Below are 22,084 nucleotides of genomic sequence, written 5' to 3'. Positions count from 1 at the left end.
TTCCAGTCCGAATTTCCTCTACCAGTTCTCAAATTCCTACCCTTTTTTCAATTATACTAAAAACTGAATGATGATAACACTAAAACATTTATAGCATTAAACTAGGTATATTGACTTTACTCTGTACTCATAAAAGTTATATGAGATTAATGATCAACATTTTGAGATATGGTGTCTTTGATCATTTTTCGGCATTTTTCAATATTTTTGTAGTGCGTGACATTCAAATATCTAAACGAAAAAGTTAGATAAAATCAACAAAAATATGCAAAATTATGATGACTAACGAATAAAATTTCAAGTTTGAAAATTACAGTACTACCAAAAAAATTTCAGTTGAAAACTAAATCTGAAAATTTTAGTTCGAATGTCCTGTTTTGCTAAACGTCCAACTTTCTTTGAGCCTAATTCTATTATGAAATAAAAATATCGAATGGTTTGTCAATAATAATTCATTTCAAAAATACTTTTAGTGTTTAGAACAAATTTTACTCCTGACATTGAACATTATAACAATCCGAATTTGAGAATTCAGACCCTAAGTAAACTACGTCCTTAAACTGAAAACAAAAAAATTACCATGAAATTACGTTCCAAAAATTGAGCACAAAAAACCTACGATCCAAGAAAATTGTCTACGCGAATTTAAATGATTCCACAGTAGTCCAATTACTAATCCGACAGTCAAAATCAACATTTATTGATTTATACTGTAAAAAAAAAAACTATTCAACGTTTATTGAAAATTCAATCAAACTTCCCAGGTAAATTTAACATTGATTTAGCGTAAAATTATCATGAATTTAATTTTTTCAACGCTATTTTTATTCTTGGCTTACTACTGCAATTCCCTGTAATAATAATGCTAGATATTGATATTCTATAACTCAACTCTATTGTTGTCGATTTTTATTTCACAGCAACACACGGTTGCTGGCCTTTCTTAAAAGTAAAAAAATAAACAAAACTAATTCAAATTCAATTATATGTATTTCTAAACTTTAATTCTTAATATCGACAAGTTTACATACATAATTATGTAAAACATTAAAAATTGTTATTTGTTTCGGTTACAATTTGAGTTGAACTGTTCCAAATATCATGTTAGTTGTAACCCAATACAAATTTTAGAGATGTCGACTTGCATCCGTACTGCAGAACTCACAACCCTTTATGTATTAACAAGATTTGTACGAGTTTGTTGTTTAAATAAAAAAACTAAATTAAGATTCCACGTTCGATTCAAGACTAATAATGACAAAAACTAATAAAAGTTTGATCATGTAACAATATTTTATAACTGAAAATAAACTGATTTAACCGGTACTTTTATAAATATATTACTTATGTAAACAAAACAGGACATGAACAATTAGAAAAAACCTTGGCCTCTTAAAACAGATCAAACAAATAATCACCTTCATTCAAATTTTGGTAAATTCAAACTTCAAATATGTGTACCAAATGTCAATGATTAAATAATACCTTATTATGCACTAAACATTAATGGTGTATTTTGAAATAGTCATACACGTTATAGAAATAGGACATGAAATTCGGCTGCATCTGAACGAGGTCTGTTATTTCATTTTAAAGAAATTCTTCAGGAGAACGCGTTCCACAGTGGAATTTGGTAGCACCCAAGAACTTTTGAAGTTATTTCTTAGCTCTGAACATAAAAATATTTTTCACAATAAATTTATACTCCAGTGATTTGTTGTAAGATCTAAGAAGAATAATAGATCCTGATGTAAATATGCACCGCCATATATACAGTTTAATCAACAGGGCGACAGAAAACAAAGGCATTTTTGCAATTAAATTACAGATCGATATCTACTGCAAAAACAAAATTCATACATTATTTTAAAAGGTACCTGAAATTAAATAATTAATTTCGACCAATCGTTTGTAAAAGTTTTTCATTTAAAAACTTTTAAGTATGACATTTATTTTGCTACCAGCATTCCATCAGTTTAAAACTTAATGACCGGTATAATGTTCGGTTGATTACTTCTTGGGCTAACGTATATAACAATTTAAATATTGTTTTCATTCCACAGTCTTATGTCAAATGTTTCTTTGGTTATTGTGTTTACCATAGAATTGTTCTTCAGATTAACCCTGCATCTACAATATTCAACAGAATAAATCAATCATCAACTATTGCTTTTTGTTTAAAATAGTCAACAAAGGTATAATGTGTTAATCAAAAACATCAAACATATCAATTTGTTTTTAATCAGAACTTACAGTTGTCCTTGGAGATTCACAATGACGCTTGTCCCTTTGCCTTTTGTAAACACATCCACTATGGAGTCATTTGCATCCTTTGGAAAATCATTCCATGTATTACTTGGTGATCGCCATTGCCAAACATTTTCTATCGATTTACTGCTCGTGTTTTTGAAAACACATCCTCCACCGCTTGTACCATGACTATATACATCTGTTCCTTGTTTACGTTTTGTAATTGTTAAAGTCAAAGCACCGGTTGAGCACAATGACGCATTTGTAATATTCTCTCTTTCAGCATCTTAAAAAGCATTAAAATATCTTTAAAACTTCTTTTACATGTATTAATGTCTTGACTGTGTTTCTTTGAAATATTGTTGTTAATTACAACTAATATAAAGTGAAAAAAAAACATTCAAATGTAAAAATGATTTTTTTTTTCATATAAAACTGAAAGTCATAAGAACGAAGAAATGTAAAAACAAAATACGTAAAAGTTAACTTAAATCAATTCCTTACTTTTTCGAATAAATTTTGTAAGATAATGGTAAATGGTAACTTACGTATTATGTTTATTTATGATCGTTAATACATGCTTTTTCTGTTTTTGAATTTAATTAATAGAAAAAGAAAACTTCTATTACGCTATCGGAGAAAGTGTCAAGAATTTGAAACCTAAGATATAAAAATGGATAATATTGGCAGTGTATTTTAGATACTTCAAGATAAAAGTATTTTTTAATCCTTACTTATTTCCTTTGTGTGCCTTGTTTGAGAACATTGTATTTGTTTCTTTACCATTTCGTCGATGTCTGGATCAAATGGATCGCTGAAAATTAATAATTTATATTTCTTTATCAATCCGCGTATTTAAAAAAAATCAAAGTCTTTCAGGTAATTAACGTTATTAGGAGAGCTGCACAGATGAATCGAATACAGTGCGGGTTAACGTTATTATAGATGCCACACAAACTTCCTTTTAACGGATACTGTTTACTTAGAGTTTGAGTTGTTGAATTCAGATTGTTAAAGAGTTTAATGAGTATAAATTTTGCACAAAAAATATATGTAGGTAAAATATTATTTACATAACATTCGACATTTTGACTATATTAAGGCTCAAACAAAAATAGACTCATTGCAAATCAGAAGATATTTGAATAATTTTTTTGGATTTAATTTTCCACTAAATAATGTTTGGCATAATATAATAATAATAACTAGATTCGATCTCGTTGCGAGCAACGAGTGGGTCTTCCGTCCGATTTTTGAATAGATAAGATTAAACTTATCAATTCAAAGATAAAATCGTAGATCTAAGCGAAAAAAAGAGAAAAAAATTTTGCGGCACTCGAGGCTTGAACCCGGGTCGCCTGGGCCATGTCCACGACTATAACGACTGAGCTACTCGGACTCCGCTTCAGAACTTTGACGCTTAATTTCTCGAGAACGCCTTGATCGATTTCAAAACTAATTACATATTCTTAATCAGTAAAAGAGTCACTATAAGGTGTTAAAATTTCAAAAAAAAAATATAAAAAAATAAAAAAGTCGAAAAATTCAATTTTTCCAATTTCCTTCCGGTGACGACCAGAAGTGACGGCGGACATTCTCATGACCGAGGTGCACCAGAAAAACGCTAGATCTATCATCTCTGAAAATTTCAGCTTTTTATCTTAACTCGTTTCTGAGAAACCCGACAGACAAAATTGACTTTTAAAAATCGTAAACGGACGATAACTTCTGACCGGAAGTGTTTTTTCAAAAATTAAAAAAAATGTATCAGCTTTAGATAAAAACACGTTTATATTGAAAATTTGAGCGAAATCGACTCAGCCATCTCCGAGAAATCGTCTGCACAAAATCGGTAAGAAAAAAAAAGAATAATAAGAAGAAAAGTGAAAAAGAAACAATAGAATAATAGAAGGGTCTTCCGCTGAAGACGGAAGACCCTAATAAAAGTTAAGATTATATGTTGTAGTTAATATAATTTTGCATTATTTTTGTTGTTTTTATCTCACTTACTCTTTAAGATAATCGAATGACAGGCAATAAAAAAAAATTAAAGCATAAAAGCAATAAAAGACAACATATCTCAAAATTATTGATCAATGATCTTTATAAACTTTAAATCAGCAGAATAAAGACAATATAATAAATTAAGACAATAAACATTTTCGTTTTATCATTATTCAATATTTTGTTAAATTGAATCAACAAAATGGGTAGAGATTTGAAAACTGATGGAAGAAATTCTGACTGGAATAATTTTAAATCAAAGTACTGAAAGTACTGATAGGCGGAAGCATGATTGCAAGTTGTCAATGTCATAGTGTTATCATAACTATTTTCTTTTTATGAATTAGTTTGATAACATAAAACACTATAATTCTAATATGTCAATTAAGGTATATACATGTAGTAAATGGGGAAATACTCTGTTACTGCACCAGATTAGTCTGCATCATGCCTTAAATAAAGATTCAATGAGAAGAGCAATTTAAACATCAAAACATTTGTTTTGTGAAGTACATTAGTATAACAGTTTATACTTATATGCAAGCTGAAATTACAAGAGTACATTTTCATTTATTATGCCGATTTATTAAAAATGTTCATTTTGATATCAAAATGATGAAAGAATATTATAGAATTATAATTTAGTAAACTGAACTTCCGAAACTGTAGTATTTTATTCTTTACAAAAATGTTTCACAAAAATGCAGAAGTTACATTTGTACATCACTTGATTACAGTATTTTACAGAATCAAGTAGTATGTGTGTCACTTTGCTTACCTGAGAAGCAATAGCCATTGAGAAATCAGCTTCATAGAATAATACACAAAATATCTGGGCAATGTGTTGTAAAAAAGGTATTCAATAAAGACATTTTGATGTTTTTTTTAATATATTCTCAAGTTTAACAGTAACAGGATGATTTCAAAGTCATTTTATATGTGGAGAATTGCAGACCTCTAATTGATCTTCAGATTGCAGTTCATATATTTTGTTGACAAATGTTTAAAACTTAGAAAGAATGTATTTACTTACTGTACTGTATACCAAACATATTTTACAAAGATCAAACATATATGCAAATGTTGAGAATTACAATACAATGTAAAAGCCCAGTAATTTATGGATAACTATATATTGATATTCAATAATGTACAAATTATGTGTCCTTTACAATTGCTCCAAGTTGTACTGTCAAATCACAGGTCTCTAGTATTGAAGACATTTGAACTTTTAACTTTTAAGTTTTTATTTTAATACTAATGGAATCTTCAAGAGAACTTCCACCATTACAGAACATAGACTTTCAAAGAATCCCTTTATGGCTGCATGCCATAATGGTGTTTTTGGAAAGGGTGTTATCCTGGAGTGTGCCATTTGTGGTAACAACAATTTCAATTCACTAGTGTTGTCTTGCATCCATTATACAAATGAAAACTGTCTTTTTCAGCAGGATATTCTAAAATGTGTTGATGAAAAATGAATAATGGATATGTTATCAAGCAATATTTCATTACAATATACTTGACCTCCAATAAAGAAAACATGGATTTAAAAAAATAATTAATCTATAAAATATTTTGAATTTATATGTTTTTTACCTTAAAAAATTTATTTTCAAAAGTATACATGTATTTTGCAAATAAAGGATGAGATATATAAGAAGATCACACAATATGAATTATCAATAATTGTAAGGTTAGTTTGGTATATTACATACAAGTAATGGAAAATATAGTGATTGAACTGTAAATGAAAGTTTAATTTTTTTCTCTCCAAAATTCTCCAGTTCTTAATTGCATTTAGTACAAGAATATTTACTATATTATTAAAGATATGAAAAAAGATATCTGTGAGTCAATGCTCACTAGTGATACCCCTGCTCTGATGTGTATACAAAAAAGCATAGTTAACATTACATGTAACGGGAAGTTGACATCAAATATTTTGAAAAATTAATCCTACCAAATGGCATACCTTAACAAAGACCGAGTTAAAATTTCAAGCATCTGCGATTGTTGCTGAGATATCTTTGACAAAATTTGTGTTATAAACAAACAGACAAACAAGGGTAAAACAATATACCCCCTCTCCTTCCGAGCATGGGTATAATTAGTTCATACTTAAAAAAGAAAACCACGGGGAATATCGTATTTACATTTAGTTGTATTTACTAACATTGAAAATGGCGGTAAGGCCATTAAGATGAGGATTCCAGCATATTTCAGATGCCCTGCTTCCATTTAGAAGTTGCAAACGTGCAATGTTTGTCCCTGTTTAAAAGTGCTGAACTGGGAAGCCAACACGGCATTTTGATAGCATCCGTCTTTTTCTTTGTTTTGCTTGAATTTAGCTGTGCATCCAAATTTAGCAACTCTCCCCTTCACCAGAGATGAAGAATGATGTTGAGCTCTCATTTATTGTCTCCTCTTGTCAGTTAATGTTAATCAGTTTCTTGACATTTATCTGAAAGAACATATACATATAGAACAAATAGATATATGTTAGGTTATCATCTATAATCATTGTCAGGTATATATTTGAGTCTTTTTGGAATTGCAATTAATCATGAACATGGTAGATCAAAGATATATTGGTATATAGTCCAAGTTCTCATGAATTGGAAATTTTAAAATTTAAAAACAAAAGATGCAGTCATCAAAATTATCATATAAATTATGATGTAGAGAAATTTCCATAGGAAATTTTAGTCACTTTCATTATAGAGTAATGATAAGGTTATTCTGAGATACAAGTAAATACAGTAGGTAAAAGGATAAATCATATTAATTTTTTTTAAATGTTCAGTTAAATATCTTTGCAATTAATAGCCTATCTGGAATATTCATTACATCAACCAATGAATTGTATCTTGTATGATACTTACAAGCTATATTTGAGATATTTTTAGAGAAAATTCATTTGCATTATTCACGAGTCATTTTTAAACCAAGCTGAATATTGTAATTATTTGTAAGCAAAATGAATAAACCCTATATCATACCGTGCAGTTCGTAACAAATTATAAAATCACCATATGAACATATAGATCTGCATAGATGTCACAAAATATTAAAGGTTTAAAAAAAGGAAATGTTCTCTTCCCTTATATGCGATTCCATTGTGCTGAATTTTAATCTTTAAAGATATCCTGTAGGCCTCGCCTTGTACAGTATTCATAACAAAAGACCGACATTTCAGAATTATCGATGAATGCCTAACACAAACAATATAAATTCTTTCATAAAATTTATGTACTTATCTGAGATTTCTCTGATTCTAACCCCCGCTTTTATATTGTGACATGTCTCCTCCGCACGTCACAATATACAAGCGAGGATTAGAGTCAGAGGAATTTCGGATTATGAATGAACCAGCTCCTCGATCAAGATTATTGTAACATGAAAATCTAAAATGATGAGGCAAACGTTTATACAATTATGAGAGATAACACATTAATTACCTAACTTACCTTACGTATGTCGAAGATGGACAGTCACCGGTTGTTCTCAACGTGGGTTTGTTGACAAAAATCTTACACTGCATAACGTATTAATGCAGTATTGTCTGAGATTACTACGCGAAACGTTTATATGTTTACAAATAATTTATAGGCATTGTATAATTCTAATAATCTTTTTTAAATAGATTTATACACACCCTAGTTTTTTTTAAAAAGCATTCATGACCTGTTTTCCTATCAATTTTTCCTTCTGTACTCATAAACACGCAATTGCAAATTGAACTATTTTTTCCCTCGGAATTTCATCTACAGGCATCAGACTCCGTGCTTATCCTTTGTTTATGTCGCATACCATCGCAAGAGTTATCGTTCGTTCCTGTACTATCAAAAACGTAAATCTACCACTTGCTATCTTTGCTATATGCATTTTCAATGGATAATTAAAAACGATGAAGTAAAAATTTAGAGACATACCACACACGCCACAGTTCTATTATCAGAAACGATGTTTAAACGGGGGTCGAACAGTGGGGGGGGGGGTATAGAGTTATGTGCCCTTAGTTTAAATAACATCCGATAGTTTACCATGAAAAAGGGCAGGAATTTGACCTATGACGTAGAAGGTCATGAAAGCAATTGCAATAGGCGCTTCCGCCTAAAAATGTTATTGAAAACCTAATGTTTTTTATCGGTTTGGCTACACTGCTATCTACATATTGTATTTTATTTCAATTTTTAGATATTGTCATTTGTAATATTCTAACATTTAAGAAGATTTCAATCAGTCTGAAATTGAAGAGAATTTTCAAAACGAAATTTAAAGGCCAATAACTCAAAAAGAAGGTCATTGACCACTGAGTACACGTCATCCTTATGTAAGATTTTTATGCTTAATGTGAATTTGATGCAGAATTTTTTTAGCGTGCAAATAAATGTTTGAATCTCTTTAACTAATTTCTTTGAAATACACATTTATTTTATAAAGGCGGCTACGTACAGAAAAGTGTTAAACTTTCGTAGATGAGCGGATTGTAAACATTAATTTTAGTTAGATTTAGTGTATTGGGGGGGGGGGGGGGGGTTATGAGCTTCCACACTTTAGGCTGTAATCGTAGTCCTGTAGTAATGCTTTTTTGCTGGAACAGACTTTATCAGACATTGAATGTATTTAATGTTTAACGAAGAAATGTCCGTTTGTCTGTCCGTCCGTAAACTTTTCATATTTGTTTTACTTTTTCTCTAGAACCAGTGGACAATATATAACCAAACTTACTATAAAGCACTCTAATGGGAAGGGAATATTGAATGTCAAAATAGAGGATAAATCCTTTTCAACAATGAGATATTAAAAATACAGTACAAATTGGGCGTATGTCTTAAAAAATATTCTCCTCAAGAATCACTGCACCAGAAATGCCAATATGTACACCAAAACTTTTATATTTAATAAATATTAGGATTTATTAAAAAAAAAACAACAACAAATGACCCCCAAATTAATTCTGTAGTCCCCAAGAGGAGTTTAGGTTTAAATGTAAGTACAAATAATAGAACAATGAAAAGAGCAATGCTACAGTTTGTGATATTACTATTCAGGCATCCTCAGACTAGAGTTACTGTGAGCAAGCTCGATTTATAGTCCCCCCGCTAAGAAATTCTATTAACTCAAGTATTTTTCTACTGGAAAGTAATATATGCACCATTTCTCTTATAGTGACCTTAAACTTTCACAGATAACCAAAGCTCAAGATAAGGACACATTTACAGGTCACGGGGAATCTTTGGGTCAAAATTCAGCTTCTTATCATTTTCCATTGCAAGGTAGGCCAAGACAGGAATTGTGCATTTTTTTTAACAATGACCTTGAACTTGCACAACTGACCCAGGGTCAAGTTCACGACACACCCTCAAGTCAAAAGCAGTTTTAATTTGAAGTAGGAATATTCTATGTATTTCGGCCAGAAACAAACTAAAAACTTTTTCTTGTATTGAACTTGAACTTCTTTAAATGACCTTTGTTTAAAATCAAGATACACGAGAAGGTCAAAAGCAATCTTTGTGTAAAGTAAGAGTTTTCAATATTTCTCAAAAAGAAAGGTATAGACCGAACACAATTTTTGCACTTCCTGCGACCTTCAACTTGCCCAAATGACCTTGGGTCAAAATCATGGCACACCCTAAGGTCATAAGCAACCTTTGAGTGAACTAAGAACTACCAATGTTTCCCCATAAAAAAGATATGGATTGGACACGAATTTTTACTTTTCCTTCCAGTGACCTTCAACTTGCCCGAATGACCTTTGGCTATATCAAGACACACCAGAAAGTCAAAATCAATCTTTGTATAAAGTAAGAATTTTCAGTGATTCTCCAAAAGAAAGGTATAGGCCAAACACAACTTTTGCACTTTTTCTTCCAGTGACCTTCAACTTGCCCAAACGACCTTGGGTCAAAATCATGGCACATCCTAAGGTCATTAGCAACCTTTGTGTGAAATAAGAACCACCAACGTTTCTCCATAAGAAAAATATGGATTGGACACGAATTTTGCACTTTTCTTCCAGTGACTTTGAACTTGCCAAAATTGTCCGGACACGACTGCAGAGAAAGTCGGACGGACAGACGGACAAGGTGATTCCTATATACATCACAAAAATTGTTTGCGGGGGAGGGTTTTAATAATGTAGATTCCAAGTTCGTAAAACCATGACCCCCGGACCAATACTGTGGCCCCAAGAAGGGTTCAAATTTTAACATAGATATACAGGTATATTGGGAATATGTTTAAAAAATCTCCTTCTCAAAAACTACAATTTTATTATTCGTGATCTTACAATGCATACAACTTCAGACATTAAAGATTTTAAATTGTTAAAGCCATTACACCCGGGCCCAAGAGAGGTTTAGTTTAAACATCCAAATATATTTGTAAATGTTTAAAGATCTACAATGCTACAATTTATGAAATAACAATGCAAATATCCTAAGATAGTAGACTGCAATTGTACAAAATGTGCCCCCTCCCCCCCCCCCCCCCCCGACTAATACTTGGGCTCAAGGATGGGTTCAATATTCAACATACGACATATGTAAGGGAAATATTTAAAAAACGCAATTTCAAGATCTATAACGCTACAATTTGTTATATAACTTTGCAAACATCTTTTGAAATTTTAGATTCTAGGGCCCAAGAAGGGTTCAACATTTATATATATTTGAAAAAAAAATCACTTTTCTCAACAACGACAATGCTACAATTTGTGAAATTACTATGCAAACATCCTTGTAAGTATATCTTCATGTATTTATAGCAAGGTCACAATGACCTTCTTTTACTTTTCATAATTATCTATAAACAGCTGTTTTCCAATTCTGTTATCTTTGAAATGTAGAGGCCAAGGATAATAAGACTAGTCAGTTGATGCATCTTAAATCTTAGGATATGATATCTATAAAAGTAGGTTTCTTTTTTATATGTAAGAGTTTTTGTGACTTTTACAATATTTTAGAAGATAATCATATTCAGTATTTCGACTGAAATACATGAACTTTTGTTCAGGTGAGCGATGTCGCCCATGGGCCTCTTGATTTTTTTTTTTACCCATTTTTGGGGTTTTTTTCGAGGGGGGGGGGGGGGGGTGGGTATCTTCAATTATGCAGATGGAAAGAAAGGAGTATTCCACATACCATATTTCCACATCGTAACAGTTTCTATATCCAAATCTGTAATTGCTCTTTTTTCCATTGGGCCATCGGACCTTAAATACAGTTAACCAAAGTAACAGTATGTATTCATTTTACCAAAATTGCAACTTAAAACACACATAACGTGCAGGTAGCAATGATTTCATTACATTGCTTACACTGGTTCCCTTTAAAACCAATGAGATAAAATAGTATGATAAAACTGATACATATGCAATTAGAATCAGAAGTAAGAATATGTTCAACTTTTAAATCTATAGTTATAAATGAAATATTTTGCCAATAAACTACGTAATGATTGCACCAGAGCTATGCTTACACCTGTAATATTTTAACAATCGTGTTCGTAGGTTTATTCTCATTTTGCCTTAATCGTAGAAGTTGATATTCCCATTTCGCCTCAATGCTCTGAGGTTAATTAATGCGAGGTGGGAACTTATATAAACATCCAATTAGTTGTAGATATTGTTTGTATAGCAATACAGGCATTACCATTTACTTAAAATTATTTGTTCTTGATAGTAAGTAAGATTGTAAAAGTAAAGTGGGGAAAGCACTGATAAAAAGACATAAAAAGTTTACTCATTTAAAATATACTTAAGGTATTAAATTTTATCATTCACATAATGTGCTAAAATTTATAAAATTAATATGATTAACAATAATATAAATATTTTGATATGCTACAGTTAGCAATCTGATAAACTCTAGGCAATTATTGGCAAAGAATTATGCTCACCAAATTACATTAATTTAGCTCTTAACTTAGAAATGATTCATACGAAATTGACTATGAATTGCGGGTAAAATTGATGAATGAGCCAGAGGCGTTGGAATGTTGGTGTTTAGAGATGGTAATCGCTTTAATCGACATTGTTTTAAATATTAGGCAATCCAAATTCAACCATAACGAATGATTTCGTGAAGTCCAACGAAGGTCAAGATCTCGGTTAGAAATTAGAGGTCAGGATCGCTTCATCGTTTTTAATCACTTAGAAGTTAGATGAAAAGCAGTCAAATAATTAGCAACACAAACGTGTTTATTTTATATAGCAAAGCATTATATCGGGTAAAAACTTCGAACTTTGGTACAGTGTAGTGAAAATTGACACAAAGAACAAATTTAGAAAAGGGATACGACGCGCTACACAACCCCCGTTTTAAAATAAATAGAATATTTTCATTATTAAGGGCTGACATATAATACAATATATAATGCAAAAAATGAAAATATTCCCAGCTGCAGCAAAAAAAAACTGCATATGGGATAAACAGTCAAAAGCCGAAAAAAAAAATTCTAGATTTTCAGTCATGTGCAACCAATTTCATTTTGGATTTACATTCCTGCCCGTTCCTTTAAATATCCAGTCAGTTACTTTTTTCAGTTATCAAAAATGGTTGAGAAAAAATATATTATAAAACTCAGACATAGTATATACAAAATAAATCTATGTTTAAAAAATCGGGTTCAACTTCAAAGCCCAGTAATGTGTAAAGTGATATTTCCCGCGCTTGAATGGGCTATTATCTAGATATTAATAATGTTATATTTTATTGATTAACTTGACTTTACATTATAAGTGTACTCACATATACTTCTGTTGGTGTCTTAAGACGATAAACTGCTCCAATGTTACCCTCTCCACCATCTTGATCACCCCACTTCCAATCAGGACCTATCGATATTTAAATTTAGCAAAATAGAAAACTTAACCAGAATGTGTTCAATTATAAGAAATTCATTCGACAAACTTGAATAATGTATTTTTTATTTGACTTTGTGTCAACACTATTTATTAGGAATGGCAATCGGTTTCAGAAATGCTAATCGGTTAATCACAAAATGTTCCGACCGATTAAACGGTTACGCGTATCAAAATATGCAGATATTTGACATGTTATTATCATTTTAAATGATTGTTATAAGTAACACAGAAAACACAATAGGAATATTCTGTTAATTTGTAAATCTAAATATAATTTTAAAATTGTGTTTCATGATAATTATTAAAAAAGAAATCTTAAAAAGTAGAAAAAAAAATGTTATTTATACATGTGCTATGTCTATTAAAGTGGTTTAAACTATCACAGTGGTCACGCTGTTTTGAAAATATACTACATAATTAAGCTTTAATGCACATTTGAATTAGAGAAATCGAATTCCGTGCCATTTACAGGAGGCTGACATGGTGCAGAACTCTTTTGAATTGAAAACAAAAAAAAATAATTATTTCGACCTTAAATCATCTAATCCGGTTTGGTTTACATATACAATGCACACAATGCTCTCGATAAAACGCACGCTGGTTATTTCCTTTCTGTCACTCAAGTAATCGACTGAGCAACATTGATGTCTAGGTTCACACGACAATCTAAAGAATAAATACACGTATACGTATACCATTAACAATCTTATACACTAAATATATGTAGTTTATGTTTCTTTCTCCTAAGACATAGGGTTTCCTAGCCCAGTTCATCATACAAACATGATCTAGTTATATGGTTTGCCCAAGTTCCATCAGCCATAAAGGGTAACATGAGCATTTGATTGTTCAGTATAATCACCGCCATAACCAAATTGTATGCAGTGATAACGCCTCTGTTCTTTTGTGAAATTAACATTGATTTTTTTCACTATTAAAATCAACAGCCTAAAATTTGGATCATTTTTTAAAAAACATTTTTCTAAGATCCTCAGCAAGAGACATAGATGGTGTAATAATTATATCATTATCAATGGCAAACTAATGTATCAACAGCCAATAATCTTATGTTATTTGATATGCCATTACCAATATCAATAATATATAACAAAAACAAAAAAGAACCAAGCACCGATCCTTGTGGTACCCCCAGAATGTATTCTTGAAATGAAATGAAAAACCTTTTAAATCTATCAGTAAGATAATCATCAACTTGAATCCACCCTAGGATCTTTGCACCAAAACCCAGATTTTAAAATTTAAATATCAAACCCTTATGCACACCCTATCAATGCCTCTGAAATATCACAAAATATAAAGCGTCTTTACCTTTGTCAAGGTTTGACATAATATTATCATAAATTTCCAACAATTGCCTAACAGTAGAATCCCCTGGCTGAAAGCCAGATTGGTATTTAGAAAAGAAAGCATGATACTTAATGTAATCAAACATACATTTAAGAAGCATCTTTTCCATAATCTCACATATAGAACTATTTTTTGATTAGTAGGAACATGTATGTGTTATTTTAGACAATTGTTTATTCTATGTAATAAATTGATGTCGTGTTACAACTAAAGAAAAAGGAAGAATAAACATATTGAACGTAACTAAAATAATGTTACGGTAATGAACAGTGAAACTAGTATCATTCAATAACGATTTATGAAAAGCTAAACAAACAAGGTAGTGACATGTTGTTTTAATAATAATTATAATTAACACCAACTGACCAATTGTCTAGTCAGAGCTCAGCCCAGGGGTCTTAACGGTCTACAATTTAACTTGATATTTGAGAAAAGTCTCGAAAGACTAAAAACAATCAATATTTTGAATTTGCTTTAAAATATACACTTTTTATATTTTCTATACGACTAACCAATTACAAATTTTGAAACTGATTACCGTCGTTCCGACCGCGAAATCGGTTAAAATGTAACCGGTTGAGGATTGCCATCCCTAATATTTACATATTACATAGTTCTCGATTTCAATACTTTTAGGTATCGTTCAAAGACAAGCGATGGAGTACCTCTGCGGACAAGACATCCAACAGCAATTGGCTGGTCCTCAAGAATTCTAGGTTCATTGCAAGGTTCAATATCATACGCAGTAATCATTCCGTTGTTTCCATATCTATAAGGCATTGTAAGCCCAGTGTCCCATTCAACGTTGACCCATCCAACTACAATCACATCGTACAAAATGTTTATGCATGTAGCAGAACAGCAGTCAACTCCAACTGGACATTTTTTTCCATGGTTGTGCACCTCTTTTGATTCATACTACTAGTATCAACTTTGATTAAGATCCAAGTTGAGCAGTTATACTAGATATATTTGAGAAGATACTAAAAGCAATTTAGCTTCTTTTTTTTTTTTTGTATAATGAATAATGATATCGAAGATCCCCTATATAATGGAATTTGGTTTTCTTAAAAATATCCCCTGTCAACATACCTGGTAAAATTGCCTAACAGTACATGTAATATTATAAGAATTGTTTAAAAGAAAAAAACATTGAAAAAGATCATTGAAGCTTTTTTTAAATGGTGTTTTATGACTTACATTTTTCAGAATGCCCAATTACAGTTCCCGCTCCAAGTCCATCTTGATTTTTCCACCTCCAGTCTGGTCCTCTTTGAACACGAGTCCCGACGTTCGGCATATGAGCATATTTTTCTTGAAACTCTCCTTCCTCTGATTCTTCTATTTCCTTTTCGATGCAACTGCTAGATCTGTATGCGTGTTTCTTTTCTATGATTTCACAGACGTCTTCCTAAATAACACATGTAAGCCTAGTGTTAATAATAAATAGATGCATATGATAATGCTTATAAATATACAGCAGTATCATATATGTTTTTTGAGTTTTTTTTAAAAAAAAACCAACCATTTTACCAAATCTTTTTCAGACACATTCTGAAGACCAGAAACTTCCATCTTAATCTTTTCTTTGGAGATATTTGCCTCTTTTGGATGTCGCTGAGTTGCTTTTGATGCCAAGATCTGTGAATAACAGGATTTTAATTTTTAAAGAACTTTCATAACAAGTGGTGTTCTGTCTCGTTATATTACTTTTTTAAGATTATTTTTATCATACATACTATATTCAAAGCATATCTTCCAAACTGTCTGGCTTCGTGTAACGGAATAATTTTGCCACCATGACATCCCATAATCATCGTTCCCAAAAAACACTAAAAGCAAAATCATCAAAATGCGATCTTTCAAAAAACATCTTTTCAAAATCAAAGCCTGTTTTGTTAACATTTAAAGATGCACGGAATACTTCCTTAATAAAATCCTTTGTTCTTTTATATATGCTTCAATTGTTTGTACATATTGCCATTTTTCTGACAGGAATTGCATGCTTTACGTTATATATTGCAAAATTTTATATTTACTATTGAAAACGCATTTGTAAATCTCAAAGGAAAATCTAATGCATAATGTCGATGTTGGAAATTTTTGTTTTACGAGGGTCAATCAAAAAATACGAAGACAATGTGGCTGTCTATCATATATTTTTCATTAAAGTCATACTTAACAGATTAATCTGTGAACCTACACTTATGTTATTGATATGCGAAGTTTTAGTCCATTTGGTGAAACGGTATTTTTGTTACCCCTTTTTAAAAACAACATGTTTAGTCACCACGGCGCACGGTAACGTTCAAAACATAACGTCAAGATTAAACACGCACAATTTATAGATATATCCCATCTTTATATCACGCTTAGTCTCTTGTGCCTTTCTCCTTACAATTTAAAATGGCACTGAACCACTTAACATCTTATTTGCACACATTTGTTCAAGAATCAGAAGTTAGTTCTTCAAAGTTTTCATTTTCTAACCATGTACCTATTAGTTTACAGTAAGGATAACCCTGAACGTCGGTTGACGTTACTTTTTTTTTTACCAAATATTTACAGATATTCTACTCTCTTTCGGACTGTTTTATAATCAAAATACAATTTCCACCACACCCACAAAATTCATTACAGTTAAACACAAACTTGCAAATAATAGCTGACTTATTTTTTGCACCATTGAGCATTTTCATAGCTTGTATCGGCTTTTTCCTGAGTTAAATCCATTTTGATTGTACTTCTCGTTGCGCCGTGACGTCCGTCGACGTAGATGTTTTTAGTCAATTCTAAAGAGGACTATCTGTCTTTAGTTACTAATATCTGTTCGACAAAACAATATATCCCGTCATTATTTGGAACATAAAATACCATGACAATACTTAATTTGAGGTTTCAATATTTTTTTGATTTTAAGCCCAATCTATAGAGATATTACTTTCAACATTATATGGTTTATTGTTGACATAAAACAAATTTTGACCGTGCGCCGTGACCTCATTTTTGCAGGATTAGATTCTAAATAATTCTTAGAAATTAAGGAATTTATTAAAAAAATTTCTTGCAAATTGTTTGAAACTATTGCTAAATTATGTCTACCAAATTTAGTAATGATATGACGTTAAGTAACATAGCTATGACAAAAGTCTTCGTATTTTTTGATTGACCCTCGTACTTTTGCCGCGTTTATTTTGGGGATTTTTAAAATTGTTATTTCGGAATTCGTTTTTACGAAAGGCCTTATTATGAATATATTACATTTACAATAAATAAACGTTAACAATATTCACAATGTCAGGTTCATCTCCTACAGGAATGACAAAGATTGGGTTATACCTGCCTATCATCATTACTAGGTTAATTATTGACTCTTTTATCTGTAACGAGCAAAGACTTTAAAAGTAATATTATTAATATAACGTAATAATACTATACAGAATAGATGAAATATTTGACATGATTACTTTGTTAAGGCCATACGGATTTTGAATACCCGGAATACTTAGGTCCGTATCCCCAAAGATACCGCTGTCGTTCTCACTGTCAAAAGCTGTAGGTTTACCACAGGTTATAATGACTATTTTGGTTCGAATATCAAATGATCCCATTGAGCAATAAGGAGCTATGCAATGTAAATAAATGATGGATTAATCATATGCAATTAATCATATATTAAATACGCTAAGACAATTAAAGTACCATACTTTCGAAATACATTTACAGGACTGACTGTCATTTTGAAAAAGTTGAACGCATAAATTTAAGTACAGTATGACTAAGCAGATTTACGTAAGATTGATTAGTTATCCTATTTATCAATAATTGATTTTCGTATGAAGGGGCTATACCTTATGTAGTTTACTTGATATATGACCATCAGCTCCATCTTTCGATACATTATATAATTATAAAAAAAAAAAACAAGACATGGTATATGTTGCTCTAGTTCTTTGCCACCAGCGTGACTTTAATTGTTAATAACTTTGTAACACATCAGTACGTAAAATTATATAAAATAATATTAAACGTAATTCTAAAATTAAAATTTAATTGAATTATGTCGCAATTCTGCATTTGATCTTATTATGATGTAATTATAATCAATTTTCAAATAGTAATAAATAATCATATACATATATGAATTTGATTAATTGGCTGTATTGAGAAACTGAAAACCGAAAATCGGTTATTTAATATCTTCAAACAATTCCTTGTAATCTGAAAACGCCATGGACTTGATTAAACGTATTAATCATGTTCAGACCCCAAGGAAAAATAAAATGAGGAAAGAAATACTGGTCAAAAGTTGGTCAAAAGTGCAAATCCGTAAGCCGAAGAATAGTAAAATCAATAAATATTTAATCTTAAAATTCCTATAAATTTTCTAAAAGAAAAGAATTGACAAACTACATGTAAAAAAAACAGCAAAATAGATAAAATGATATATTTTGAGACATTTATTACATCAAACCACAATTTCTAAATGACAGAAATAGTACATTTTATAATATTCAAATTTGTGCTACTTCTACTTAAGGAAATTAATTGAAGCTGCATTTTCCAAATGAAGAAACACCAATACTAAATGAATTTTATTATATAAATCCTACTTTAACTAGTTTGAAATGATCTTTTAAAATACACGACCGATTATTAAAGCTTTATATTTACATTTTCCAGTGTCTTTGTCTGTGATAACACTACGTATCGATTTTGTACTCTATAACCCATAATACAAATTACGCCGAATTGAGGCGCCGGCGGGGTTTGCTTATTTATATCTAAAGATTTAATCGTACGATGGCCTGAAATTATATAGATATTCTTTGAATATTTTGAGGTGATAATTTCGGTCGGGGCGTGATCAAATCTATCATAAAGCCCTTCGGGCTTTATTGGATTTGATTATTGTACAGCAATACTCTCTCAAACATTCTTTGACATTCGTTGATACCTAAATAACACTAGGTTGACAATGATGCAATGATGCAAGGTACAATGTATGTGTAATTCTTGCTGCGCTCGCCAGAACGGTAGCACCGTAAAACATATTATAAATACTATATACTAGCAAGAGCCATACTTTACTGTCTTATCGATCCATTTTTAAGCTAATTGTCCATGCATGTAAGGAAGGAAATAAACAATAGGATATTTTGAACCAAATAAAATATAAAATAAAAATAAACGTTGAAAAATGTATGTTGATATTGCATATAGTCGAACCATTAAAGCTGACATGAATTCATAAATACGAATTATTTCCCTTTTTTCTCCGACTACCGCCATATTAGTTGTCGATTTCTATTGTTCTGCTCATCGCTACACATCCCCTATATAAGACCGAAAGCACTATTCATGCTTCTTCGCATTCAGGTATTTCCTACACCCGAACATGTTACCTTCGACGAAAAGACGTGTAGAAAAGCGTTTTGAACAAAAATAATACGACAACCACTGCTCTTGCTAGGAATATCCAATGAACGACGAAAAAAGACAGACAGAAATCAAGGCACAGATACTCGTACTTCAAAAATCCTTGATAATTGTAGACCGTTTTCCTGTTTATGGCTATAACATTGCACATGCGCAAAAACACACGGGGGGGGGGGGGGGGTGGAGCAATGTCAATAATCGCATGGATTTTAGAAACGAAGCGTTTTCGTAGAAACCGATGGAAACGAGTAGATGATACATTGTTACTTTCTTGGATTTACTATCATTTAGCTACTGGGTTGGATGTAAAGCCGCCGGGGTTTTCAAAAAAGATGCAGACGTTGTGCACTCTGTTTTAACGACACACGTGTTCGATGTGCATGTAAAGTAAGGCAGCACAATCTGTGCAAAATAATTCGGATACTAGTTCCTTGAAATTCTTTCAAAGAATAAATATATTTTGTATTTTATTGATTGTTGTTTCCTTTATTCTTTATTACAAACATTTTACTACAACGTGTATATTATGCATTTTGAAGTCCGTGCAACCTGAATGCCTCGATCGGAAAACAATCGACCGTAACTTTCTCGACCGGTATATATACCCCAGTGGCAGTAGAGGAGCGATCGAAACTAATATGGCGTCCAAATGCTTTTATGAATTCATGTCAGCTTTAAATTTAAAAGTTGGAAATTACACACCTACAATCAGGGGCTGGGCTCTCTCTCTCTCTCTCTCTCTCTCTCTCTCTCTCTCTCTCTCTCTCTCTCTCTCTCTCTCTCTCTCTCTCTCTCTCTCTCTCTCTCTCTCTCGTTCATTTATTATACTGACAAACTTGGGTCTGGTTTCATTGCTGCTTTAAAGTTTCATTTCATTTCATAACTGATCGTTTACTGGCGAACTTTTATAGTAAGTTAGTGAGTTATTTTGATTTTAAGCGCTTTTAAAATTGGTCAATAAACTCCATACCTGACCAGATGCCCGAATTGCGAAATATTATTCCTGCTCCCAATGGACTTCCTCCGCTGCACTCTATATCATCTTTACAGAAGAGACAAAGGTATCATTTTTGGTCATTTTCTGTTTATATTTACTTACTTAAACAAAATAAATGTATTACCGACACACTCTGATATCTCTGTGTAGTTTGCGGAGTAATACTGGAGGACTTTGACGTCCCGTCCACACGTTATCACTGTCACATTCTCTGTTATTGATGGATGCTGAGAGAACTCTGTTCAAACGACAAAAATGACCATCAAACATATATATATATATATATATATATATATATATATATATATATATATATATATATATATATATATATATATATATATATATATATATATATATATATATATATAAGCACTGAATAGAATCAACAACACTAGGCATCTTTAAAGTGTCGGATCTAATATATAGATACTAAGCCAGTAAACTGAATATAAAAAGCACTAAAAATGGCTAACGACACGACTCATGTAATTTATTTTTTGGTCCTGAAGAAGGGACTGGTTGTCCCGAAAATTTGACAATTTCTATTGTTCGTGTCGTTAGCCATTTTTAGTGCTTTATATATATATATATATATATATATATATATATATATATATATATATATATATATATATATATATATATATATATATATATATATATATATATATATATATATATATATATATAAAACACGAATTATTACTTTATATTTTATTTCCGTAATTTGTCTTATCAAATACCATGAATGATATCCTTGAACGCTGTTTTCATTTGTTCCAGACCTTTCCCCGCCATGTTTGCTGATGTATCCAGTAAGAAGACAGTTGTGACATACGTACCATAAACACGGCCATTTAAATGTAAGCTTTCTCTATCTACGAGTCAAGAAACAAAAAAAAAAATTACAAACCGTAAAAATCAAGAGCCCCACAAAAGCAAAAATATATGCCATCTAGTGGTTCAAAGAAACTATTTTTTTAAATATTAATTATCAAAATTTGACTTAAAAAAATTATTAACTTACTTTGATTTATTTCTTCAGATGCCTTATTTTTCCAGTAATTAAACCAACGTCTTTCTGATCCCATTGTATTTTACAATGCATGAACTAGTCTAAACAAGGCCACCAGATTTACAATTATTTTAGT

General features: G+C 31.1%; 1 protein-coding gene and 1 long non-coding RNA gene across 3 annotated transcripts; both read right to left on the bottom strand.

Annotated features, from left to right (window-relative positions):
- Positions 1-1,087: 1,087 nt before the first annotated feature.
- On the bottom strand, positions 1,088-22,072 carry LOC128175218 (uncharacterized). Of its 2 annotated transcripts, XM_052840674.1 has the most exons (15): positions 21,961-22,072; positions 21,677-21,811; positions 21,055-21,168; positions 20,904-20,975; positions 17,962-18,119; positions 17,788-17,874; positions 16,234-16,326; positions 16,028-16,135; positions 15,695-15,905; positions 15,160-15,312; positions 13,011-13,096; positions 11,403-11,473; positions 2,985-3,064; positions 2,254-2,536; positions 1,088-2,130 (listed from the first exon to the last, which is right to left on the bottom strand). In XM_052840674.1, the coding sequence occupies exons 1-15, from the start codon at positions 22,022-22,024 to the stop codon at positions 2,040-2,042; spliced, it is 1,806 nt and encodes a 601-aa protein (XP_052696634.1). In that variant the 5' UTR covers positions 22,025-22,072; the 3' UTR covers positions 1,088-2,039. The 2 variants fall into 2 exon arrangements, with proteins under 2 accessions (XP_052696634.1, XP_052696635.1); XM_052840675.1 differs by lacking the exon at positions 20,904-20,975.
- Positions 4,924-7,831, bottom strand: LOC128175219 (uncharacterized). The gene is made up of 3 exons (XR_008242642.1): positions 7,725-7,831; positions 6,431-6,718; positions 4,924-5,711 (listed from the first exon to the last, which is right to left on the bottom strand). It is a non-coding gene; the product is annotated as an uncharacterized LOC128175219 (long non-coding RNA).
- Positions 22,073-22,084: the final 12 nt, after the last annotated feature.

This window comes from Crassostrea angulata, chromosome 3, assembly GCF_025612915.1.
Source record: "Crassostrea angulata isolate pt1a10 chromosome 3, ASM2561291v2, whole genome shotgun sequence".
Classification (NCBI taxonomy): domain Eukaryota; kingdom Metazoa; phylum Mollusca; class Bivalvia; order Ostreida; family Ostreidae; genus Magallana; species Magallana angulata.
The sequence above is the reverse complement of the archived record's forward strand: the minus strand, read 5'-3'. Positions and strand labels throughout refer to the sequence as shown.

Bases quoted from the DNA above. Each gene is read 5' to 3' on its own strand.
- LOC128175218 (XM_052840674.1), bottom strand. From the start codon at position 22,024: ATGGGATCAGAAAGACGTTGGTTTAATTACTGGAAAAATAAGGCATCT. The intron at 21,169-21,676 runs GTATTTGATAAG...TCGTTTGAACAG, and splicing joins GTTCAAGGATATCATTCATG to AGTTCTCTCAGCATCCATCA. The intron at 3,065-11,402 runs GTATGTGGAATA...ATTAATTTTCAG, and splicing joins TGTTACGATGTGGAAATATG to CGATCCATTTGATCCAGACA.